Source organism: Gymnoscopelus braueri (assembly GCF_963280865.1).
Source record: "Gymnoscopelus braueri genome assembly, chromosome: 9".
NCBI lineage: Eukaryota > Metazoa > Chordata > Actinopteri > Myctophiformes > Myctophidae > Gymnoscopelus > Gymnoscopelus braueri.
Genome location: NC_137610.1, coordinates 17,018,866 through 17,046,430, shown reverse-complemented (window position 1 = coordinate 17,046,430; position 27,565 = coordinate 17,018,866). Strand labels below are relative to the sequence as shown.

Sequence of the window (27,565 nt, the reverse complement as noted above, 5' to 3'; positions counted from 1 at the left end):
TGTTTAAGTAGTTAAATATGTCTGCACTCTGCTGCAGGGCAGCCAATTGATCATTCCCACCAAGTTCCATGAAAAGACAACAGAGGAGACAGGAAATAAAAGACCATTACAAGCGGTAAATTTTATTATGGGATAACAGCACATAAAGCACATCTAAAATCGATGTGTCCAATGCACTTTTAATAAAGGTAATATTAAAGGTACAGTTTCTAAGTACAATATAACAACATTCATATTAGAATGAAAAGTATTTAAAAGACAACATTAAATTTCTTATTTTTCTTTACAGCTGTATTTACAAAATGAATCAAAATACTTATTTTCATATTTAAGAATCAGACGAGAAGGAGCAAAACTACGTTTGTGAATAGACTACCTGCTAAGAGTTCAAAAGAGCTGGATAAAAAGGTACATGATCATCTGTCCCCATTTTAACATCAGTAGCAAACGTGACTAAGAAATTTTGTGACAACCACACACTAGTTTCGGCTTTCCCATAGTTTGTACTGCTTTTGCATGGAGAAAATTCCACCCCTGTACTCCACCCACCCTTCATCATATTTTACCCCCAACCAACTGAGCTCACATTAAACACAGAACATTAAAGAAATTCAGATGTGTTGTATGCCTCTTTTACATACCACATACAAATACTTGATATACAATGCTTTAGTCAATTCTCTGTTCTTAGTGAAAAAATAAAGAAAAGAAAATATATAAAACAAACTGGAAATGAAGTCATGTGAACTGCCTACTAGTTTTTGTCTCTTCCAAAAACATTGTGCAAGTGAACTTTTTTATGCAATATCATCTGCAAAAAATGCTGCATTTAATCGACCATTTCAGATCGACATGAAGCAAACTCCTAGTTATGCTTCTCGGGACAAAGTATGGGCGTGGGGTAGCATGTACTGTCGGCCTACGCTTTCCGTAAGATCAACACCTCAACCATGAATGTATCAAAACCTCATGGACATGATCAACAACACGTAAAGAGAAAAAGAAAAATGTCTAAGCACACGAGAGTAAAGGCTAATGTATGCTTCACTGCACAACAGTGTCGCTCGTCAAAAATAACTGAAATTGGGTATTTTCGACGAGGGACACCGGCACGCGACAAAGCATAAATTAGGCTTGAGAGTTCATCCTCATGTACAAAATACATTGTCACTTCAGTACACATTTGGAAAACCACAAAAAGAGACAATCAGAAACCGTGTATGCATCTTGGAACACCAAGAGGCACTCAGTGTCGTACATTGTGTATTATTGCAAGCATATTCGGACTGACATTTGCTACAGTGTGGAGAGAAAAGGTCAACTTTATCCTCACATGGCAATTCTTTCATGTACATTTTTAATAACACTTAAATGTGGTGCAAAAAAGGTCTATATGCCACATGGTCTGGAGAAAACCACTGTTCCAGGATGGTCTAAATGGGGAATGAATAAGCCATAAAGAGGCTCTGTTTGAGCATGTCTAGGCACCGCTTCCCTGCATCAGGTGAAGTGCTATGCAGACACAAGAGAGGTAAATACTTAAGTTTCTTAAAACCTGACCAACTACAGCCTCAGTGAGTGGTTTTTTACAATCAGAACAAAGGAAACAAACACAATACTGCTGTTTCAGTTTGAACATTATCATTTTTTTCCACAAACCAGAAAAGCAACCTTAAATAACTTGTTTATTAGCAGATACTAGCTTTGCTATAAGTGAGAAGGAAATAAGCATCTTATCCCAAGGCTAGCACACTGATACAGGTACTGGCTGGGTAATTTAACCACTATCATAATCATTATCATTATTATTTATTGAATCCTAATATCAATAATGCACCAATACGCAATGAAATGAATGGACTAATAGGGTGGCCTGGCCTAGGAATCAATACTTTGATCACAAAATTAACTTACCTAGCACCACACGTCAGGGAAACACAAAATAAATGTCGGCACACCCTGTCCCTATCAAACTATTCCTAAAGGAGGGAAGGAAACTATAAAGTTATCGTACAATATGGTGTAATTGATAAACAGATAAATATTTGCACTGGGGTAGGCCTTAGTAGCAGTATTTTCCTCTTACCTATACAGACAGAAGTTACCAAGCTACCTTTATACATGTGATCAATAATAACATTAAATATGGTGGATAAACAGCCGAGAATGAGGGAGAGAGAAAGAGTGACAAAATAAGATATACAGCATACAGGCCGTGTCGTGTTCATTGTTCTCCACCTGGGAACAGAACTGGTCAAATATACAGATGAAACATAAAAATAAAAAAACATCCAGGAAATCAACATAAAACAAAACCAAATATGATAAATAAGAAGTGTATTTACATGCAGATGTTCAAATCCTATAGGCAGAGAAATCCAAAAATAATACACCACATATATTATTGCTTGACATTCGATTATGGCTAAAAGTCGCTTTTCGTTTTTTAAACTATATTCTTAAATGTAATTTAATCATAAAACCTTATCAGCTGTGCTTCGGAAAAATGAGTTGTTAAAGATGCAATGAAATTGACTCATAAATCTGGGTAACACAACAAACACTCCAGTACATGTAAAATTTAAGCATGACATAACACAGATCTTCACAATTTATGGTCAAGAACACTAATCTTCCCAATTTATAGTCAAGAGTGCACAATTCCTAATGGGTCAGGCTGTGGCCATGCTGGTAAAAAGGATGGCTATGGTGTGTTTTCCGGTTATAGTTCATCTATGTTGCTCCACAGTATTCTGAAGACCTATGAATTGTTGAAGGTATTATGTCATGCTCCTAAAAACCTACACCTATTATGGATGGATCATCAAGGTCAGCATTACCAAAGCCTTTTAAAAAAAACGAAATAAAAGAAAAATCCAAAAGGAAATCAAGACCTACAGACTCCTCGTTCACGAAAACCCTGTTCATCTGTAATTATTAAAGCCTTGTCTGGGGGTTTATTTTATTCACACACAGAGTACAAACACACACGCACACACACACGCACACACACACACACACACACACACACACACACACACACACACACACACACACACACACACACACACACACACACACACACACACACACACACACACACACACACACACACACACACACACACACACACACACACACTATTGCTTTTTTACACACAGACAACAGAGCAGAGACAGAAGGACCAACACTTTTTAGTTTTTTTGTATATACATTGATTGAACAGCACACCAACCATCAATCCCTTACTACATAATGGGTTTATCTCATGTGAGACTACACAGGACATCTCTTCACAAGGACTGTCTAAAGGAGTAGTTTATATTGTAGATAGATACATGTATCCTTGTCTATGATGATCATTTTCTACTATTCTGCCAAGGTCACAACTATACGGCTAGAATTATATACGGTGATGAACACAGAGCGGTGGGGGCTTTGTCACTCGCATGAAACTAACATGATTTGACAGAGCGTCAGAATCAAGAGCGTGTTGTAATCAACAATGAAATAAAAAATGACAGCGGCTGCTCCTCAGAGACGTGCGATAGTAAGACAAGACTATTGCTTGTCTTATATTGTAGTACACACATTACATTAGAAGCAAATCTCCACTTAAGGCTCATTTAAACTTGTTTCTGCTGTGGACATGGTCGTGTGTCAGCATAAGTTAGCCTTTCGATTTAAACTAAAAGACACCAGATTTGCCTTTGCATTACACAGAGGAATCAATTTGACGGATAGGACTACAGTTACCTAATTTACATTGCATGCCTGTTTTTTTATTTTTATTTTGTGTGACCGTAAAAATGAGTTTACTATAACGTAATGAAGCATCCAAAAGACTAACATAAAATGCCTTTGAAGAGGAAACCCGACTAATAGTTTAAAAACAGCCAGTCTCACTGAAACTCTTTCACTCTCTTAATCATGATACTACCAACCGTAAGTGCTGCACTGCATGTTCAGTGTGCCATGCCAAAAATATTCGGCCTCTTCCCATAATAATCAATTTAGAACTGTTAACAGATCAAAAAGAATTCTTGAAAGAGCCATGCTTCCTCCACAACTGTCCAAGAGGAAAGGAAAGACAGCTGCATCTTCTGTCTATCCGTAACTACCCTGAGCATTCACATCTCTTCCCCTTCTCTGCTCTCACTGCGGCCTGAGGCCTCTCTACCGGGATTGTCTAGCAGTGTTCCAGACTGGGTTTCTTTTGCTGGGAGTCTGAGGTTTACTAGTCATAGAGGGCTTTGTGCATATCCAAATAGGATAATAACAGAGATTATTACTCAGGTACAGCATATCTACTACGGCCCAACACACGACAGATTTAATATTGCATAAGAATATTTGGTTGTTTTTTCTAACAAAGAGGGGTTTTCTTTTAAAAGTTGACCCTGATAACACCATTTGAAACCAAATCAAAGACTCAAAAACGTTTTAGTTCTTTGTGTGTGAGACAGAAATGCTGTATGCTGGAACTACGTTTAGAACAGGTAATGGGATATGAGTTTTAAAGAAAAATCCGACTTGATTAAGGGTGTTGTGATATGGGGCTGGAGGCCCCTTAAGGAATATCAATAATGGAAACAAATAAACAAAATATTAATCTAAGCCTGTTCATGTGGATCATCCCTGAACAAAGATAAAAAAAAAACTAATAAGGACCAAGAGTTCAACAACTGTCCACTATAAGACAAATAAAATCTTCCCTGAGGGGTGACAGCACAAGGCGTTAGTGCCTTGTGCAAATTGCACGGTAGAGGAATGATAGTGTGCAAACAGAGAAAACAAAGAAACAAATGAACCCAACTGGTGTTTATGTTAAAGTCGGTGACTAGATGACTATCATGCTTTGATGAATTTCTAAAGGGATATCACTGTTTGTTTGCCTTTTTTTCTTATTTTTTTCCCATTAAGATATTTCTAGAAGCCGCTACCAAGATTGCTGGAATGTCTTAGCAATCCATTCTACATTTAGACTGGAGAGCAGAAGCAACGACTACCGTTTGGCACATCCAGGGTTTTTTTGTTGTTGTTTTTTAAAACACTTTTACTACAACACTGACAAGAAAGACACACTTGACGAAACAAAAGCACAACAACAAAGAATTCTGAAAATAGCACTTGTCCTAGACCATTTTCATGTGTCTCCCCTAAAACCATACAAACAAACAAACAAACAGCTAGCCTCTAATTATTGCGGGAATATAGTTTAGTGCTACCTGACATCTTTTTCTCTCCCTCTTTCTCTTTCATGAGTTTATTAACCAAAACATGTTACAAAAATAGAAGCTTTACTACCAGACAAGGCTTTGAATATTCACTTTCCCTTTCCTGTTCCTTTTGTGTCGTGTGCCGTTGGCATCGCTGGGCTGAGGCTGTGGCGAGGAGGCAGATCAAATCTCTCGCACATAAGATGGAGAACGGTATTCAAAAGAGGTTCATGAGCGTAACTCTGTGGATCATCTCTAGGTCAATCAGCCATTACCCGGCTTGCTGTATCTCAACCTTCCACTAGATGGAACAATTGGATTACGCAAAACAGCTGACCCGTCAGAAGCTATTCATTTGAGGTTGATTTGTAATCAGACCTAGGTCAGACGGCATTTATAAATACTTTTCATGGTTTATTTATTTCAGTTTTCTTCATTGCAAGATCGACAGGATTTGCCAACCCAGAGAGTGCAAAAGAAAAGGTTTAGACAATCACAGCAAAATATTTCAGAGTCAAGTATAGTACATGCCTCTGACTGACAACTACCTGAATTGTCCCGATGCTCTAAACCCCACCGATGTGGCCCACCTAGCAGGTTGACGCACAGGTTGACCCAGGTGTATTAGATGTGTGCATGCATTAGAACAGAGCTACGTTTGGTGAGGCTGAGGCGCTAACAGGTAGGGAGTGTAACCTGCCTTCTCGTCCAGGCCTCAGAGCTGACCCCTGATCAGCCAGTGCCAGCCATCCCTAACAAAAAGCCCTCTCACACCACACTCTCAGACCAGTTATCATCTGCAGCTCCCAGGACTACCCTCTGTGATCACGCTTCAACTTGTATTTCTTGTGCACATGCAACACATCACTAGGTAAATATACAAGTCTTAAATTAACGAAAGGTGCAAATAAAAGTGCCTTATCAATTCAACAATTAAGAATGGTCTAACTACTGATATCATACATGTTATTTAAAATAGATTCTATAAACATTACTTTTTTTCTGTATAGTAAGTACTTATGACCGTATACCCTGTAGTACATTAGAAAACAGGTGGAATGAACCCTTTTCATTGTGTCAGTGCCCTGTGCTTCCTCAGGGCACCCATCCAGAGAAAGGAATTTTAATAGCAGATGGTCTTACATGATTTCACTATGCAACCACGGTGGATGGAGTCTTTGACAGCTAAAATCATTGCGTTTTTGACTAGAATTACCAGAATTCTATGCTTCTTTTGTTTTATTTTATTTTTTAAACGATTGTCCACAGAGAGGTGCCGATTGCATCACCAATGCCGATGGTACCTCCCTTCAAAGTCGCCATGAGTTTTCAGTTTCCAAGCACTGTGTCCAAAAGATACAAGTGAACACAAGAGATCAATGGGCTGAACTTGACCCAGATGTGCACATACACCAGTGATGTAAATGTTTCAGTTTGGGGGAGAGGGGTATATAAATGGGAGGCAGACACGCAGCAGTTGTCTTCTGCAAAGAGAGGCCTCAACAATTATTGTCTTTGGGGTATGGATGGATTTACTTTCTAATAGAAAGTCAAGAAACCTTTTTTTTTTAACTCTAAAGGATGCCACTTAACCACTTAAGCATTATATACTTTGTCATACATCAAATAGCAAATATAGCTGATATACAAGCTCATAATGCGTCGCATTGTAATGCGTTGTGAGCTTGTAGATCTTGTGAGCTTGTAGATCTTGTGAGCTTGTAGATCTGCTGTTGTCGCTATTTGTCATTCTTTTTCTTTTTGTTTACAATTTGAGAGAAATTGCCCAAAATAGGGACACAAGGGTTAATGTGGTTAATTGAGTATTCAGATGATTCCAGGCCAAATGCACACATAAACCCAACATATACAGTATATATAGATAAATAGCATGTATGTTAAAGCAATATGGATTCATATCCATGATGGTAATGTGCACGGGAAGGTCAAGTTCACCCGAACAGAAATTGTTTCTATGTCCTCTTGATCTCCCAGTTTTTTTTTTTCCAAGACCTTGCTTCCAAACAAAGGGAACTAAATTCAGTAAAGTAAACCACCAAAAAATCAAATCCCTAAACCCTCCCCTCAAGGTAAAACCAAACAAAAAAAAAGAAAACAAAAGAAAAAAAAACAAACAGAACAGCGTGCCATCCGTCCATCCTGGTTTATGCAGGGCACCGTTAAAGTGTCTCAGATTCCTCCTCCGCACACACACACACACCCCCAACCCCACCCCCACTCTTACGGTGGTCACACTGGCACCTGGCAGGGGGCTGCTACCCGTCAACGGGCATGGACTGCTCAAAGTCCGATCCGAACAGCTCCTTGTATAAGGGGGGGAAGTGGGCACGCACAATGTCTGGGTATATTGCTTTGAAAGCTGTAAGCTTCTCTGTATGCCTGCTGCACAGCGCTCGCAGTGTCGACACTTTGCATATCAACTGTGGAGAGAAAGGAGACAGGCTGTTTAGATTCACAGTGAGGCAAGAACTATAGAGCAATGTGAAAAAAAAAAAAAAAAAAACATTCCTCCCTACAGTGAATTCACACTCACACAGGGGGCAAACAGACTGGTAAATATTGAGACAAGCACTCGGCAAGCAGGGGAAAAAAACTTGACACTTCATCTTAGGAAGCGTGGATGCAATTGATAAATCTCGCCGTGCCTCCGCTCGAAATAGACGTAGCATCATGAAACTTTAAACGTCGAAGTTTGGTCCAATGCCCTTACAACAGCGAATGAGCCAACAAGGTTAAATGGTGTGTGTGTGTGTGTGTGCGCGAGTGTGTGTATACTTGTATTGCTATACAGTACTTGTGAGGGCCAAATGTCCCCGCAAGTGTAGTCAATTTTCCTGGTCCTCACAAGAGGAATGGTTGTTTGAAAATGTTTTGTAAATTAGGCTTACAATTAGGAACAGATTCTAGGATCAGACATTAAGAGGTTAAGTTTAGGGGTTGGGGCTGGAGAGGGGGGGGGGGTGTTACCTTTGTAAGAATACCATCCTCTCTGTGGTTCTTCTGCAGGACATGCTGGAGGGCCAGCTGGATCTTCTGCTGGAGTTTCTCCACCTTCACCTTCTCCTGGAGCCAGGACCGGTCTGGAAGGTGATAACGTCTCATTAGGGGCCGTGTTCACTGAAAATGTTTTATCAGTCTTTCTGCCATGCATTTGTATGGTAAAGATGCGCTTGGAGGGCTCCTTTTCCCAACGCCCAAGTATCACACTTCAGTGTCCAGAATTTTGTGGTTAAACACTCAGAGTGCTTCAAGCTTAAAATAGTTAAAACTTTTGGAGAGGAGTGCTACTCAATTTAATCCCGTCTGAGAACCGGGTTATTTCCAACCTGACTTTGAATCGTTACCGTAGTCCATGTTTACCGTTGTTTCAGGTGCGGGCATCAGTAAACGCTGCGCGCGAGCACTCTGGATACGATATCCAAAGCACTCCTCCGCTCATATAACACTTTCTGTGGACACGGCTCCTTAGTCACTGTACAGCCACTGCACTTACATGAGCAGGTGTTACTTACTAATAATAATCTATGTTATTAGTAGGGGTGCACTGTGTATGTAACTGAAGACATCAGGAACTGAGGCAGGCAGGCGTGCATTTTGGTATTGGAGGCATACCTGCCTGCTTTTGTTTGCGCAGTGAGTGACACCTACCTGCAGACATCAACACGAAGGCAGAGAACAGGGCGATCTCATCCTCAGACAGGTGCATAGAACACAAGTTTTTCCCAAACTCGAAGATGGAGCTGATCAAGTCGTCACAGCCTGCCACAACAAAGGACACAAGAGAGAGAGAGAGAGAGTGTGAGAGAGAGGGGCTCAGGATGAGGAAGACCAAAGAACGGCGCTCACTCTTGATCTTTATTGGGAGAGAGGCGCGCAGGGAGAGGGGAGGGGAGGAAGGGAAGGCGAGCGGCGTCGACGCTGCTGACAGCACGGGGGAAGCGTCTCTGCAGCAGAACAGCCGATGCTTTTACTGAGTTTTGTTTGCTGCCGAGACGAGTCGAGTCACTTTTGGCAGATGGGCGGTGTTACGCAAGCCAGAATGAGGTCACTCTTGAGTGTTTTTTGTTAAATCAGTGAGTTGGGGGTAGAGGGAGACAGGCGGGTGCCACCGAGGTGCTGCAAGCCCATCAGTCTGCCACCCCCGCTATGAGCCCCTTTGTACAGAGCACACAGGACATTGGCACTCTTGTTAGGCAGAACAGGCATTGTACCTTTAATCGCCCAGACGCGTGCATGCTTATGTACTGCACACACCCACCCACACACACACACACACACACACACACACACACACACACGAATGGACACAAATAGACACATGTACATGCACAGAAACAAATACGGAGAGCTAATTTAACTCAGATAGTGTAAAAATGGACCCATACGGATAAATTTTTACACTCTCTGAGTTAAATTATTATTTTCTTTTTACAGCGCAGGCACAGGAAAAGGGTTCTCTAACAAAGAGACAGAATTATGCATTCATATTGCCACTACGGGGCACATTTATGTTTTGTATCCTCCAAAAGGCACTTGGTTACTTGGGAGAATTCTGTCTTAGTAATGTCATGGCATTCAAACGCAAATGCTATTTGCTTACGCCTGAGATATTTCTCCGCCAGACTTCCCAATGATGGTTGTGATAGAGCTCTCCCGAAGAGGCATTCAATCTGGCTTTATTTATTCCGCGGTAACGGGAGCCATATGCGGCGGGGGCCTTAGTAACCGCTCCATCCTGCCATAAATAACCATCGCGGTGGAGACAGCAAAGCCAGGTGAGGCGGGGACGAGCACTTCCAGGCCCTCAGCAATGTGCGGAGCAGAGAGAGAAAGACTGATTCCGCTGTCGGCTGTAACGCCGGGGGAAGGCGGTAAGACACCGTGACGAGGTGGTCGAACATGCACGGACACAGATGGACACAGACAAACACACACGTGCATGCACACACAGACAGAAACAGGCACAGGCGGTGATACACCTGCACGCAAACACACATGCACGCACACACACAAACAAACACAAACACACACACACACACACACACACACACACACACACACACACACACACGGCTGCACACATGCAAGCACACACTCGCGTACACACACATGCACATACAGTACACCACTGGCACAGACTTTGGGAAACACTCACCTAATGACTTGAACACATCAGGCCCGGCATACTTCCCATCGAAATAGACTGTGTTGTTCTGCGAGTCAAAGGCACGGCACATTCTGACAAAGACAACTTCCAAAGATCCTGGAGGAAGAGACAGAAGTGCCATGTATAAAAATCTGGTGTTTTAGTGTTTGTTGTTGGCTTTTTTACACCTGACTGTCAGAAGTAAGTGTAAGTCACATGCCAGTCGGGGCTGGAAATTGAGAGGGAAAGAAATAGTCCTGACTGTGATTTCTGTTTCAATATTACTAGAGTAACACATCCATTAAGAAAAGAGAAGTGCACCACTGCTGAAAGAACCTATTAGCCAAGTAGATTATAATATAATAGGCAGGGGGCCTATTCTCCCATAATGACATGCTCGAGATGCTCGGCTACATTCAGTAACGACAGCACTTATTCAACCTTTATTTAGTCAGGTGCAAAGAAATTATATCTCCTGCTATTTGTACCACTCTGTGGGAGTGGATAAGAGGATAAAGGAGATGGAACAGAAACCATTACTCCCTCTGAGGGAGATGGCACTGTTTTAAAATGTCACGTCTGACAAGGGATCTCTCTCTCTATTTCATTATTCATATTGGCAGTGTTAATGTACTGTAAATAATACCCAGGGAAAGACCCATGGGATGTGTTTGTTTGTTGGTGTGTGTGTGTGTGCCGTGTGTACGTACTGTAGATATGTGTGTGTGCCTGTTTATATTCATCCACTCGTATAAGCATGTGTGCACAGAACCATGCAGTACCTACAGTATAATGTGTGCTACTATGTGAGTGTTGCAACGTGCAGCGATTACAGTGAGCAGACATCATCTGGGACTGGGAGGAGAGAGGGAGGGAAGGAGGGAGGGGGGAGAGAGAGAGAGAGAGAGAGAGAGAGAGAGAGAGAGAGAGAGAGAGAGAGAGAGAGAGAGAGAGAGAGAGAGAGAGAGAGAGAGACACACAGAGAGAGAGAGAGAGAGAGAGAGAGAGAGAGAGAGAGAGAGAGAGAGAGAGAGAGAGAGAGAGAGAGAGAGAGAGGACACAGAGAGAGAGAGAGAGAGAGAGAGAGAGAGAGAGAGGAGAGAGAGAGAGAGAGAGAGAGAGAGAGAGAGAGAGAGAGAGAGAGAGAGAGAGAGAGACACAGAGAGACACAGAGAGACAGAGAGAGAGGCGACAGACGTCACAACGGTTTGTATCTCAGCTCAGGAACATGAGCTTTATCTAATCCTGTGTCCCTCCCTGCTACGTTTTGTAATGAACAGAAGAAAAAGGGAGAGAGGGAGAGAGAGCAATGGAGATGGAGGGAGGGAGAGAGAGAGAGAGAGAGAGAGAGAGAGAGAGAGAGAGAGAGAGAGAGAGAGAGAGAGAGAGAGAGAGAGAGAGAGAGAGAGAGAGAGGAAACGGGCAGGGTGGAGTCTCCCCCTCTTGTGTGTGAAGAAGGCAGCTTTGTGCAGTCAGGTCAGCTACGCCCTTGTGACAATGCCAGAGGGGGGCTGTGGGTGTGCGTGTGGGTGTGTGTGGGTGTGTGTGTGTGTGGGTGTGTGTGGTGGTGGTGGGAGTTGGGGTGGGTGAGTTTTGGCGTGTGACGGCAGCGGGGGCCCCGTGTTGACAGGCTGTCATACCTGCTTTCAGCAGCACTATCTGATCGTTCTGACAGAGCTCCATGAAGCCGTCGATGCGCTTGGCGAACTCCACCACATACTGAATGGCCTCCGTTATTTTGATAGCACACAGCTGCCACATGACTTCCCGGGGCTAAGAAGGGACAGAAAGGACTGAGTTATCTACCGTAAGGAAGGAAATGCAGAGAGAATAATACATCTGATTACTGTGACCGCGGTGCCAACCGAGGGCAGTGGAGGACACTGGTGTAAGACAGTGGTTCTCAAACTTTTTCATGTCAAGGACCCCCAAATTGACACTTATTAGCCCGTGGACTCCCATTTGAAAAGATAAGCCAGGGACCCCCATAAGAGAAGATTGTTATGGCTCTCTAGCAGTGATTCTCAACCATTTTAATTTCAAGGACCCCCAGTTTGATATGCATTAGGCTACAGACCCCCATTTAATGACATTTATATCTCTGGGACCCCAATTCATATTGTAAAATCAATGTTAATTTAACTCTGAGAGTGTACAAATGCAACCAAATGGTTCCATTTGTACACTCTCAGAGTTACAGACCCATAAGGGTCCATTTGGTTCCTATCCATCATTTAGCTGGGGACCCCCTGGAACCCCCTCAAGTACCCCTGGGGGTCCCCGGACCAATGGTGTAAGAGGTTGGGGTCTGGGCTACTGCACCTTGTTCTGGTAGCTCTCCATCTCCTCCTGCAGGAAGGCCTGCCAGGTCATCTGCTGCAACTCCTCCCTCAGGTACTGACACGTCTCCATGTGGGACTTGGAGATGTTCTGGGCCAGGTGCTCTGGAATACGTGGAGGAAACACACACACACACACACACACACACACACACACACACACACACACACACACACACACACACACACACACACACACACACACACACACACACACACACACACACACACACACACACACACACACACACACACACACACACACACACACACACACACACACACACACACACACACACACACACACACAGATGAAGCACGAGCCAGGAGGACAAGAAGATTTAGGCCGTTTTCACACCTGTTTTATTTGCTGTATTCCGATTCAGGGACTAATATGATACAATGTTGCACTTTCCCTCGGATTGGTTTAAGTTCACACAGCAGCATTTAACCATTAAACCTGCACAAGCAAACTGTTATCTAATTGGTCTGAATTTTCCAGACGTTTTTAAAGCTTTTCAATTCATTAGGAAAAAAGTGTTTGGTTCTGAATAGCCACATGGCACGGGAATTTCTATTTGTATTTGTTTATCACCGTGGTCATTATTTGGGCCATCTTTCAAGCAAAGGTTTGCGAGGAGAATGCCGACTTTGAACGGACATCTATCCAATATCTAGACCAGTGTTTCCCAACCTTTTTGGTGCCAAGGCACACCTGGCATAGCCAAAAGATCCCAGGGCACACCTGGATATACGGTGTGCATATATTATATATACTGTATATATATATATATATATATAAAATGTCCCCCCAATAATTTTATTGCTGCTACAAAATATTTACTCTCATGTACACAAGATGTAATAAAGAAACCTTACAAACATTACAAAATGTCTTTGGCCTACAAATATACAAACTTGGGTCAGTGCTGAGTGCTGACTGGAGGAGTCTGATTTCACCTTACCAGAGTAAAAAGTGATAGCATTATTGCGGACGCATGCGCAGTTACCCACTACAGACGGTTACCAAAACACTCGCCCCAAAACACAGTCGCCCACCTGGTATTCCTAAACGTAACCTCAGTAAACTATGTCTAAACCTAACCTTATTCCTAAACGTAACATCAGTAAAACTATGCCTAATACTAAACTTATTTCTAACCTTATCCTCAGTAAAACAAATACAAGAACCGCTGGTCCGCGAAAAACAAATGGGGGTAGCGTGCTTTGGGGGCGAGACTTTCGGTTACTGCAGCTGCGAGTGAACGGACCATCTCCCGATCTCCGTGGAGTAATTAAACACCACGACAAGCTACACGGATTACGTTCACACTAACACCCTGGAGCGATTTAGAAGCACTTTATAAGAAATCTAACACTTATGTTGATTTAAAGTTAGTACAGTTAGTTAGTTAGTGTTTTATTGTCGGACATTCATCATCATGGCAGGTTATAATATGACAGCCCCTCTTGGCTCTTGGCCGCCGTATCGGCCCGTTCCGACCCACAATGTAGTAATACTGAGTGCCAAAGCATATACCCTGTGCCCTTTTTATACAGTACCAGGTAGGCCAACATATTTGCATTCCTATGGGTGATGGTCGCTACACTGAATGGACTCGGGCGTCGGACCGTGGCTGTGTGTGAAACGGATGATGGCCGTATCGATTGACGGACGATCGCCGCTTTTGTTCTCGAGGGGCTGGGTACCTTCTTCAAATGGCGCGGCACACCTCAGCAGTAGCCCCGGCCCAAAATTGGGACGTTTGCCAGGGTTGATAAACACTGATCTAGACAATGTGCTGCTTCACATTATGCGAAGAACACATGCTGCCTTCCGATGCTGAACAGAAGAAGGGGCATACAACAACATGCAAACCTTGTTATCTGTTAAACCCAAGAAGTGCCAGGCAAGTAGCGTGAAAATCCATATGGGTTCCCTGTAGTTGGGTTGGCTCACTTTCTCACCTATAGCGAACCACACCAGGGCGCAAAGAGAGTCAGTAGACCATTTTGGTGCAATTGTTTTGTTCCGCAACCGAGGTTGATTGTTGTTTTCACACATGCCCAAACAAACTATACCAAGGGGATAAATGCACTGGAGTTCCATTCTGCCAGATTAAATGAGGCAGGTGTGAAAACGCCCTGATTCACTGGACTTTGCAACAAGGAAGAGATGCGGGAAGTGCATGTTTTTTTTCAATTTTATTTTATCTTTTTTTTTTTTGCTTGTTGACATTTCCTTTTACTGCCTCCAGGAAGCTCACAGCTTAAGGTTCAGGCAAAGCCAATCTAGTTATGACACAAAATGCAATGAGCAGAGGAGGGAGGAGGCAGTGGGGGGGGGGGGGGGGCTTACTCACTGAAACAAAGGTCACATTTTCTCTCTGAGAAGAAATATTTGAGCATAAGAATTTTAAATGGTTTTGAAAACACATCTGTTAAAAAGGAGTTCCTGGGCACGGGGGAGCCTAAAAAAATGATTTCCCCAGACGCCTGCCCTGCTGGTTCCTGATTGGCCCTAATTAATGGAAACTAATTACAAAAAAAGAGGCTCTTTTAATGAGTGTCGGAGATGAGTCTCCAACCTCCTGCTATTTTAAGCAACCTTTGTGTAGTTTGCCCCACGGTTGAGTTACCCCCCCATAGCCTCCTCTCCTCTGTTTTGCACTCCTTCATCTAATCCCCCTCCCCTGCTCCTCACCTAGTTCAGCCATGGACACGGTGGGGGAGGTCTCTCCGTTGGTAAAGGAGCAGTAGGGGAAGAAGCCAGAGCCCGGGGCAAAGTCGCAGATGGGCTCCGGCTTGATGCCGTTGATGTCCAGGCCCGACTGGTCAGGGGACGGCTGGATGTCCAGGTAGAAGCTGCTGACCGCTGAGTCGGGCTTGCCGCCATCGGGGGTGTGGCCGTCCATGTAGCCGCTGAGGTCGTCGTGGAGCTCCGTGAGGCCGTTGGCGGAGAGGCCGTACGTGGGCGTGAGCGGCTCGGCCTCGCCCGGCTGCTGATGTTGTTCGCGCTCCCGCTGCTGCGCGAGCCGGTGCTTCTGCACCTCGGCGTACAGGCTGTCTCGCTGCTTCTTCGACATGCGGCCGAACTTCACCGCTAGGAGAAAGAAACACAGGTAGAGACACGTGTGTGAGACGCCCTCCGTGAACGGCTGCTGCGATATCAAACCGCCGGCTGTTTCTTTGTTTTGGTTTTGGATCAGAACAAAGAGACTAGTGCACAAAAAAAAAAATCAAGTTATGTTTTGTGTGTAACTTTAATTTAAGCGTTGTGGGAGTCTTGGTCCATGTGGATGTGTGACTAATAATCTACACTGGAGAAGCACCAATGTTTTCAGAAATTACCCAGAAATATTGATCCATTCTTGTTGCGACGCAAACCAATCTAGTATCTAGATTGTGAGCTTGTAGATATCGGATTTTTTAAAGATTTGGGCATTTTTCTAAATCTTTTATTATTTGGTTTATTTAGTTGCATTGTCTAACATCGAGTCTAAAGTAACACCATTCCATGGCCCAGTACTTGTCTCCCATGACCCAAGTTTGGGTCCTGACGCACAGTTTGTGCACTACTGACCCACACAAAGACGGACTGTCGCACAAATTCAACACAATGTGGTGGTAATACATCATGTTCCAAATGAATAAAGTCTACTAGGAGAGATGAATACATTAACCACTTTCAACGTGGCACGTCATTATAGGAAAACAAATTCCAGTCACCACATTTTTTCAATAATAAAACTTTTCAATAATACCAAAAAATATTCCGTATAATGAAATATATAGGACTTAAGGGGTTAAACGACTCAAAGCTTAGTGGCCACTCAGATGTGAGACGGGCTGAGCTGCTGCCCTTCGGCTTTACAGGACCCAGACTAAACAGTGGTGGTGGAACCCATTCCCTCGGCCAGAGTTCTGGGGCCCTGGCAGTGTGTCAGCTGGCCACTGTGCTCACGTGTGTGTGTGTGTGTGTGTGTGTGTGTGTGTGTGTGTGTGTGTGTGTGCAGAGTGAGTGGAGCGGAGCAGAGGAGAGTGCAGGCAGATGGGCTCTGGTGTGTTGAATGAAGGCAGGAGTCACCTTGGCCTGTCCTGATTGTGTGTGTGTGTGTGTGTGTGTGTGTGTGTGTGTGTGTGTGTGTGTGTGTGTGTGTGTGTGTGTGTGTGTGTGTGTGTGTGTGTGTGTGTGTGTGTGTGTGTGCTCGCACGCGCGCGTGTGAGACTGTCAGCATGTGCAAAAGTGTGCCTGAGTGGCATGTGCTGTACACTACAGTACATGCACAAGTGCTAATGTGCTCCTGCGCTTTTACACATGCTTGAAAGTGCATGCGTGCATGTGTGTTAATTGAGCACAGTAATAAGAGCATGCCGCTGCACTCGCTTGTGCATTCTTGTATGTGATGATTTGTCTGTGTGTTGGAGGAGGGAGTACAAAAATAAAAGGATGTGCACATGGGCACACTCCAGACTCCCATCAGACTCCTTCCCTGCTCTGAGAAGATGTGTTCAGCGCGCCCAGTCTGGGTCGGTCTAGTCGCACACCCAGCAGGAGGCTTCCAGCACGCACACACACACACACACACACACATACACACACACACACGTACGCATGCACACACACACACCCACATACGCATGCACACACCCACCTGTGTGCTCCCATTACGGTGTCTCAGCTGCACCGCCACTAATGACACTTCTAACAACCTCCTAGTTCATCAAACCCACTTTCTGCCACAGCAGCCAATTAGGCCCATGGACAATGCACTCACCTGCTACTGCTGAAAAGTGTGCGTAGTAGAGTAAAGCCCTGCAACGGGTCCACGGCAAAACTTTTTTCGGGATATCGGATATGTGGAGATTAAGGGTTTTTACTGATACTGCTGAACGATTCCCTACAGTATTAACATGCTCCACTGAATGCTGCATTTGAGGTGCATTTATATCCACCGAACGTGGCGATGGGTTGTGCTCATTATGTGTGTTTATTTGTGTTCATGTGTTCTGCTGTTTGTCCCCTCACCAAGATTCCTTCTGCTCAAAACAGAGCTAGGAAATAATAATAATAATAATTAATGGGACCATCTACGTGTAGCACAAAAATCACTAGCCACTGATGCCATTTTGAGTTACAAGGTCTTACAAAGGAGGCTGGTAGGACATTGCAGTGGGGATGCCATCCATGGTTCACTTTTTCACTTCTATCAAATATCAATATGGCCTCTTCTACGCGGGGCTTACCATCTCGTGACATGCCCACTGCCAGGCACTTCTGCAGCCGGCAGTGCTGGCAGCGGTTGCGGCTGGTGCGGTCGATCAGGCAGTTCTTCTGCCGGGGACAGGAGTATGCTGCATTGCTCTGCTGACTCCTCCTGAAGAAGCCCTGCATGTGAGAAGAGAGGGGGGAAAAAGTGTCATGGAAATATCTTGGGGTCACCGGGTGAAACCCTGTCTTTCTTTCTTTCTTTCTGCCACCGGACAATTGAGTTAACCACTTAAACCTTGTTTTATACTTTTACATATGACAGTGTTGCGTGTAAATATCGTAAATAACTGATCCACAAGCTAGTTTTGAAAATGTGGTAATCGTCATAGACAACTGACGCCATAGATGACCGACATCACAGGCTCGCCACATGAAGTCCGAGATCCACATTGGAGACACTTGGTTGTTCCCACTTAGCTCCCAAGATCCATATGATTCGATTTGTTTCTAAATTGTCACCTATAATGATACGCAAAATACGGATGCCTGGTTGAAAAGTGGTTAATAATGAGCACAGTTTTACAGCCTGTGATGTCGTGATGCTAGACGTTTAAAGAGTGCTGTACTGTAATAGTGCAATTAATGTGGGGATGCTGTACTGTACTTCGGCAGCGCTGCGTGACACAAGGGTGGTGTGTTTGGGTAGAACCGATAACTGGGAACAGTGTTTTCACTTTTTCTCCTTCAGAGGGGTTATTAGTGTTGATTAACGTGGCGCTGGCACGTGCGCCGCTAAAGGATGGCACATGCACACCGACTGGATTCCTCATCCTTTGACTTAATGAATTGATTCCCGCACATCATTAACATGCCCCACTCTACTGCTCCATACACATATGTCTTAATTAGCTGCTCATTGGCTGTTTAATTACAAGAAAACAGCTGACAGCTGCCAAGTTGCTTGATAATGGAAGCCATTATGGAAGCGGGCTATAACTGCCGGTGACAAGCAGCACTCTTTAATAACGCTATGATTTATGGTCCAAACTCTTGTACTCGCACATATCATTAAAGGCGTCTCTGCCTGGACTAATTAGCAATCATTAAAGATACATTTCAGCAGTTTATTCTTTAGTGTTTTGCTCCCATCAAGTCCAGAGCGAAGGAGAGTGAGGATGGGGAAACATAGCTGAGAGGAACCTCTCTCTCTCTCTCTCTCTCATACACACGCGCTCGCAGGCATGCACACACAAAAACGCACGTACGCACATATACATGTATACACACACACACATATACATGTATACACACACACACACACACATATACATGTACACACACACACACACACACACACACACACACACACACACACACACACACACACACACACACACACACACACACACACACACACACACACACACACACACACACACACACACACACACACACACACACACACACACGTACGTGCAGGAGGTACACAGCCAAGGTGTGTAGGCTGGCTGGCTGAGGAATGCTAATGATGTGGTTGGTGACAAGCACGGGGGACAAGAATACACTCTAAGCACAAAATTCCCCTCACCGTGAATGGCTGGTGCATTTCAGAAACAAGCACAAAAGGCATCTTCAATGGGGGGTGGCGACACAGTGTAAGCAAACAGCCAACAATCCCATATAATTCAAAGCGCTGCGCTTTTTGATGATTTCATTTCAAGAACAGCGAGGCTGCAGCAAAGGCAGAAAAAAGAAGAAAAAAGAAATAATAAAAGAAATAAAAAGCTGTGGGAAGAGATGTCCCAGTGAGGCAGAGGCAGAACTTTGTCCTACAAATTGTGGTTTTCTGTGATATCCTCTGTAGTGCTTGACCACTTTAATGATCATGCTCTGTGTGTGTGTGTGTGTGTGTGTGTGTGTGTGTGTGTGTGTGTGTGTGTGTGCACACACGTGCTTGTTTACACTACACAGTTCCTCCAAATCTTGGAGGAAAGTTCAGCAAAATCTTCAAAGGCTTTTTCTTAGCAAGCAGCTCTCTTCCTTTACTTCCTCAGCTTTCTGTCTTACCCTTCATTTTCACTCCACCCCCCCTGTAGGCACAAACACACACACACACACACACACACACACACACACACACACACACACACACACACACACACACACACACACACACACACACACACACACACACACACACACACACACACACACACACACACACATACCCAAACCTCTGGGGTTGCTTACCTTACAGCCTTCGCATGTTATCACGCCATAATGGATGCCTGATGATTTGTCTCCACAGATCTTGCAGGGAATTATTTCGATTTGAGCTGGAAAGACGAAAAGGAAATTGGTGGTGGGTGGGGGGGATGGGGGGGGGGTGGAGGGCAAGGGGAGAGAAGAGAAAAAAAAATCAACATTTTGCTGTCACAAGTCACCGTACAACGCTCTCACCATGGATCCATGATGAAAGCGCGCCGTGCTTTGATAAAAAGGGAAAAAAAGAAAACAACATCTCATCTGCTGGCTTTGAATTCTCACTTCCAGAACGTTAGCTGAATATTTGCGGAGTTGAGTGGTTGGAGGATTTTAAGTTCTCGCAAGCAGCCGACCAAATGTAAACATGGAGTCAATTTGCATCCTAAGCACAACTACTGTAAGGGAGAACCCACAAACCCTATGCACCACGCGCACGCACGCACGCACACACGCGCACACGCACACACACACAGAGACACTGCTGGTATTACTGTGAACGGCCTCGTCGTGTGACAAAGGCTCATTCAGCCACATGACATGAGTGGACTTCTAGTCCCTGCTGGAAAACTTGACTTTGCGTCGTCTCTTAGACTTCAATAACCTTGAAAACCGTAAAAGAATGATAACATGTTCCCACTATGCTGGCGTGAGGCCGCCATGGCCCAGAGTGATGGTGGTGGTGGTTGTTTGTGAAGCCATGGCCCAGAGTGGTGGTGGTTGCGTGTGAAGCCCGACTGATGCCAGATTTTTGGGTCCAATGCTGATATCAGTGAGTCCTAGACCACTGATCACCGATGTTTCGACCGATATTTTGTAAAAAAAAGAAAGTGCAAAAATCTACTTGAAAAACTTTTATGTGATTAAATCTTCTTTTCGAGAACCTTTAACTTAGAAGCAGAAATAAATATGAACACTATTTGATAGATAAAAAATAAACACAAATTCTTTAAAAAAAATCACAGATCTATAAGCTCTCAACATGTCATGTTGCAATGCATTGTGAGCTTGTAGATCTGCATTTTTTTTTGTTATTTAAAAACTGCTTAATATGTCCAAAATAGGAATGCCAGGTTGGAAGTGGTTAAAAATGGAGACACATCGGCTGCATAATTGCAGATACCGAAGTCAAATAATGGCTGATAATTTCGGCCAGACCGATACATCGGACGGGCTCTAGTTTGTATGTGTGTGTGTCTGTGTGTGTTGGTGAATACTATAAAGACAATGTTCATTGGGGGCCGCTGGCAGGCCTTGTGATTCACCAGCCATAGAGGACAAAGGCGCAGGGGGGACAGGCCTCATCCATCGTTGGCCTCCCGCTCCAGGAGCAGGACCACAGGGCAATACAACACAACACAACGGAACACAACGGAACACACAGGCATCAGAGACACAGAACTCCCAGTCTGTCCCAGCGCCGTGAGCTTTATCACTGCAGCCGTTGATGCAACGCCCCCCCTCCGATCTCTCTCACTCCTCCTCCCTCCCTCCCTCCATCCCTCCCACCGGAGATCTCTATCTTACAGCCCTTCTGCACATCTCTGGCTCTCTCAGTGTCCATACAGTACCCCCTCGTCGCAACCCAGCCTGATCTAACGACCACCGCGGGACGTTTTCCCACCGTATACAGCAACAACCCCCACCCCCCCCCCCCAATCGGCTGATGCGGGGTAGGGTGTGCAGTCTGATAGTGGGGAACTGTCGCAATACAAGTCTATTCCCAATTAAGGAGGAAAATATGAGAGTTTCTATCCCCTCCCCCTCTAAGATACTGAGACACAATAAAAAGCGATCATAAAAGACTGTAACATCCCTAACAGTGGTACTACATTCACGATGTCAAAGCGTTACATCAGCCCTACCGCTGCCCTCTAGCCAGGCCTAACTGACTACTCCGGGGTTTGTCTCATCCGACTCTAGGAGCTCTACATAAACCTGGTACACCTTCACAAACCAACCCCACTTAAATCAATTTGATCACATCAAAAGTGCCTTTCGATGTGCAAGTTCAATCCGAAGGGAGCCCTGGCCATTTTCATCAGCTACCGGGAAGTCTGTGTTGTGTCATGTGGATAATGTCTCCTTCTCTGAGGCGTGCCCAGGGGAGGCCCTCAACACACAGAGCCTCTAATCCACTAACCCCGGAGCCACACTTCATCCATTCAGGAATCTGTGCCCACTCCCCTAGCACTGCTGGAGTCAACTAGATCGCCCCATGTTTACACCGAATTAGCCTAAATTTCAGTCAAATGAACAAAGGGGGCAGGTGGAACATGCGTGATCAATGCACCCCTGAACAACACCTCCAGTGATTATAGATCCTCGCGCACAATGGAGGGCAGTGCACCTTGTCTGCCCAGATTAGAATACAATACAGACAGGAGGCGAGCCTGGACAGTCATACTGAGAGAGTTAATTTATAATTAATCGTTTCCTCATTGTGCTCAGTCGCTTGTTTGCATAGGTTCTGTCTCCCTATGAGCTCCACTATTGTGGACAATACACTCTATTGTTTGTTTTTTGTGCCTTCCCTGCATGCGCATTAACGGTGCAGTGTGTTTCAACTCCTTTAACATTTTCAGCCTCATTACTTACATAATTTGTTCTGACGTGCACTCACAGCAACTGAAGCGTGCCGTAATTATGACTAGCTGCGGCTTAGGTGGACTAAAAGCCTGCAGTGACGGGCTCTGGCCATTGGGTGGCAGTGCAAGGCCATGACTATGCATGCCTCCTCCACTGAGCCAAGCTTCCACCCACCCTCTCCAGCCCACGGGCTCTTGGCTCTGAGCTCTAGCCTACGATCGCTCCGGGCTTAGGCTGCTGCAAGCCTTCCCCACCCCCACAGCATAGCTGTGAGATGCCTTCATCTCCCCCGAAGAAGCAGGGCTGGCTGGGCACTCGCTCAGGCCTGACAGAGGCTGTGCCACATCAGGTGAAAGCAGACGCGGGGGTGCCAGGCCAGGCCGGGCATACACACACACACACACACACACACACACACACACACACACACACACACACACACACACACACACACACACACACACACACACACACACACACACACACACACACACACACACACACACACACACAAGCGTGTCTCACAAAGCCCTATCTGCAGTAGGAAGGCCCCTGGATGCACACAACCTCACCAGCTAACACCCTCTCACTCCAATGGTACACAGGCCCCTGGATGCTCAGTGCACTCAACAGTAAAAAGGGTTTGTCTCTAGCCCGGCTGAGGCAGGCTTTGTAGTCTGTTGTGTGAAAAAACACCCTGGTCTGGATCTATAGTTATATTCCACAGTGGAATAAGCTGCTTTCAGACAGAGGTGGAGAGCTGGGGTCAGGGAGAACAAATAGTGAGTAATGACTGAATGAAGATCAAATACACCATGAAGTCACCTACACCATCAGTCTCAGTCAATATTTGCAGAACTGGTATGACTGTGCAAGCTGTCCTCTTGAGTGACTGGTCCCGGGGGGGCCATAAGCTGCACTTCAGACATTGAGAGTGATTTAAACTGAATTCACACAGGGGACTCTGTCCAACAAAAAGGCCTATGTACCTATAAGCACTGCCCGATCTGGGAGTCGATATCTATTGACATGAGCCGTGGTGTTAACTGCCTCTTGGTGTGAAACAGGCAGGCTGCTGGCTCGGCTGAGCTTGACCAGCGAGCTGCCGCTGATCCCATTCACTGCGCCTGCCTGCCTCTCTGCCTGCCTGCCAGCCAACCCTGCCTGCTCTGTTTATGACATCAAAGCCAGGCACAGTTAGACGGGCAGCCATGCTAAAGCCCATCTCAGCAGCCTGCCCGCTCCTCACAGCACTTCGAGATGGCCTCCGCGCACAGGCCACTTCAAAGAGACCTGCTGAGACACCAAGATAATGTGCGGGGCCACACTGCAGCACGATTACACCACATCGTGCACTGCCGCTAAGAGCTTGCCGACACCACGTGGCCAATATCCCAGAAGAATAGCGCTGAAACCTGGCGTGGGTTTCTTGGGCAATGAGCAAAGGCAATGAGAAGATCACAATGCCGACTAATGTCAGCACTGGTCTGTGGGCACGGCTTGGTCTGTGTCTGTTAGTGGCTGAGCGGTTCAAGGACACTGATTCACCACACTGGTGTCCCCTTTGAGGGGATGACGTGTCACTCAGAGCACATGTAAAATAAGGGGGGGGGAGGGGGTGCAAGGTCTCTGCATGTACCACCACATGTCCTTCAATGTGTTCTTCACAGCCTTGAGATCAACCCCTCACTGGTAAAAAAAAGAAAAAGGAAAAAATAAGACACCTCACCCCATGCAAACTATCAAAGAGGGAGGAAAATCGACAGTCAAAATGTGAACGCTCACAAAACATTTTGCCATGCGCATGCTAACAGCTTACCGGGGCCCTGTCATAGCTTATTGCATTATAAGCAACACTCCAGACAGCCACTGTCACAGAGAGAACACCCCCCCCCCCCCCCACACACACACACACACAGTTTGCCTTTACAAACGCACTACAGCTTCATTTGTAGCTGTGCAGAAACCACTCACATGGAGAAAAAGACTAGACAGTATCTATTGGAAATATGTGAAATATTTAACCACTTAAACCCCATATACTGTACTGGCCAGGGCTCTACACTTGGTCTGCTCCTTTTTTCCCTCTACACCAAATCTCTTCGTTGAAAATAGCCGATCTACAAGCTCACAAAACATCGGAGTGCAAAGTGTTGTGAGCTTGTAGATCTACTATTTTTGCTGAATGTTCGCCTCCAGAATAGGGACGCTAGTTTCATGTGGTTAAAAAGGACGATACATTTAGTGGGAACAATATGGTACAATATACAAATACACTCTTGATGCAATGACAATGGTATATATTTGAGAAGAGTTTGTTATTTATGGCTGCTGTGGTGCTTCTCATAATATCCTGTCAAACATTAGCTTTTTTTTGCATCATTTCTAATAATAATAATGTATCATTTTGCAATGAAATTGTTAATTGTGTCCATTGTCCATATGATACGATGGACACAATGCGTGTAAACAACAGCAAAACGAGACCACACACTCAAACGTGCAAGCTGGTGCGAGCATGGAAAATCACTGGTTCAAATCTCCTGGTTGTCCCCAATGAACCTTTGGTCTACTGACATAACGTGGAAGGATTAAGATTATCCCTTACATTACAGGCCCATGCCCAGGCATTGTCGTAATGCTGAGAGCTTAACCCATTACTGCGTTGGACCATTAGATCATGGATTGATCAGACACCATATATATGTACACAATAAACAAGGTTTTGAAATGAGGCTTTAATACAGTATATGCACTAGCAGACTGGTTCATATAAGACATGCCAGCATGCTCTGTAATCCTGCTGAAAGCATGCATTTATGAAAAACAGAGAAATAAACCCCAAAACAAATGAAAAGCTTCAGTGGTGGAGAGACTTCCTACTATTGTATGAGGATAACAGTTTTTCTTTATACAACTTCGTTGGAGAGAGATATGGGTGATTGTTTGTCTTTAATGTTTATGTGTTGCTCATACAGTACACACGCATAAGTCTACTCTGTCTGTCTGTCTGTCTGTCTGTCTGTCTGTCTGTCTGTCTGTCTGTCTGTCTGTGTGTGTGTGTGTGTGTAGGCTGGTGGGTGAGGGGAATGGGTAGCGTGAATGTTGTGTTGACAGCTGTCAATGACCAAGTGATGCAGGCCAATGGGCTCATGTTGGAGATTATGCAAGCAATTGGACAGCGTGCAGAATTATGGGCAGATTAACAACGCTTCTCCCATCTAGCAAACATGGACAACTTCAAGTTCGGATTCTCCCCCAGACAAATGCTGAAAAACATCACACCCATGCTGCACAAGGCATTAAAAAAAACATAATTTTTTGTTCTCCAAAAAGAATATTCACACATGGTCGACAAGCAAAGGCAAAGGCCAGTAAACTAGTTGGCAAGCAAAGTCCCTCCGTCATGATTTGCAGCAATTTATACTGCTACATTAATTTTCCCCTTTGGCAGTGGAGATCAGCTGTCGTTTGATAAACAGAGCCTTCTCTAAACAGACACCGATGGCAGCCAGACCGAGCTGTAGCGAAAGCGACAGCCTAACAAGAGCTGGAATCAGAATCCTGCCTCTTTTCATCTGCCAGGACACTGTTGTCATGCAGAGTCGCACAACTGTATACTTTCTCATTCCCATTTATGTACCAGAAGAAAGGTTATCTGAATGTCAGAGGCAAAGGACAGTCACGCCATCGAACACAGGCTGAGCAGTATAAATCTGTTATTTGCTTAGGGATCGGAGTCTGCTGGCATATTACCAAAGACACTGTCCTTAATGCCATTTTGCTGGTGTGTCACACAGAAAGAAATAAGAAAGAAATCACAGAGCAGAGAAATGTACCTGCGGACCACATCAAACTGCTTCACGTTCACCTCAAGAAACATGCTGAAATCAAGAATATCTTTTTTGACCAGAGGGATTAGAGAAAGGAAAGACATAATTGTCTTATTTTGATTTCTCTTTGCAGTTTCTTGCTAATTCCCCCCCCCCCCCCCCCCCCTCCTATGATTTGCCAGCCTAAGCTATGATCCCCCATCGCTGGAGACCAGCTATATTTGAAGAGATATGTCTGTTTCAGAAGACAGGCTCCATAAGCCTTCCCCCTATTATTCCGCCATAGCAGTGCGGTGACTTTGCTAAAGCTCAGGTCTGGGCTGCAGCCCTGGGCCGCGTGTTGGGATGAACTCATGCGTGTGTCTCTCTCTCTGTTTGTTTGTGTGTGAGGGCCTATTAATATTTCAACACTGCCCAACTCCAGATGCCTGTACGACACACAGCAGCAGCAGCAGCAGCGGCAGTGGCAGCGTCTCTCTCCCTCATCACGTCTCTCCCTGTATTTACTTGACTGCCTTGTTGAAATGCATTCTGACACCATCGATGTGGGGGGGTTGGGTGGGGGACTGGAAAAGTATTCCGGCACAAGACATCTCTCTCTGTGTCTCTCTCTCTCTCCGCCCGCGGAACAATAATTTGGGCACTAATTTATGTACTGTTGTGGCAAAGATTGACGAGCTTCCTGACTCGGAATCTGTGCGTCTGCACTCTGGGGGAAACAACAAAAGCCGGGTTTACCGAGCAGACGAGCGCCATGGAGGGGAGCATGTGTGCGGCACTCGCCTCCCCTCCCCTCCCCCACCCCCTCCCTTACCCACCTGAGCTCAAATCGTTCTCCCGTTGCTCCTTCCCTTGCTCTCTCCATCTGTACCCTCTCCCCTTTCCCCTCTCCCCGCCTGTGATTGCAGTGACAGGTGAAGTTGTGCCTTGGTGCTGGGGACTCC

The 27,565-nt window shown here is 45.1% G+C and overlaps 1 protein-coding gene across 3 annotated transcripts in view; it reads right to left on the bottom strand.

Annotated features, from left to right (window-relative positions):
• Positions 1–118: 118 nt before the first annotated feature.
• The window catches only part of roraa (RAR-related orphan receptor A, paralog a), a 236,531-nt gene continuing 209,084 nt past the window's right edge, over positions 119–27,565 (bottom strand). For all 3 annotated transcript variants that reach the window (XM_080437776.1, XM_080437777.1, XM_080437778.1), the window contains 9 exons: positions 20,188–20,273; positions 17,973–18,114; positions 15,430–15,828; positions 12,709–12,830; positions 12,027–12,159; positions 10,396–10,503; positions 8,889–8,999; positions 8,208–8,320; positions 119–7,660 (listed from right to left, as the gene is read on the bottom strand). In XM_080437776.1, the coding sequence (XP_080293902.1) occupies positions 7,496–7,660; positions 8,208–8,320; positions 8,889–8,999; positions 10,396–10,503; positions 12,027–12,159; positions 12,709–12,830; positions 15,430–15,828; positions 17,973–18,114; positions 20,188–20,273 (1,379 nt within the window). In that variant the 3' untranslated portion in view covers positions 119–7,495. The remainder of the gene's footprint in view (positions 7,661–8,207; positions 8,321–8,888; positions 9,000–10,395; positions 10,504–12,026; positions 12,160–12,708; positions 12,831–15,429; positions 15,829–17,972; positions 18,115–20,187; positions 20,274–27,565) is intronic.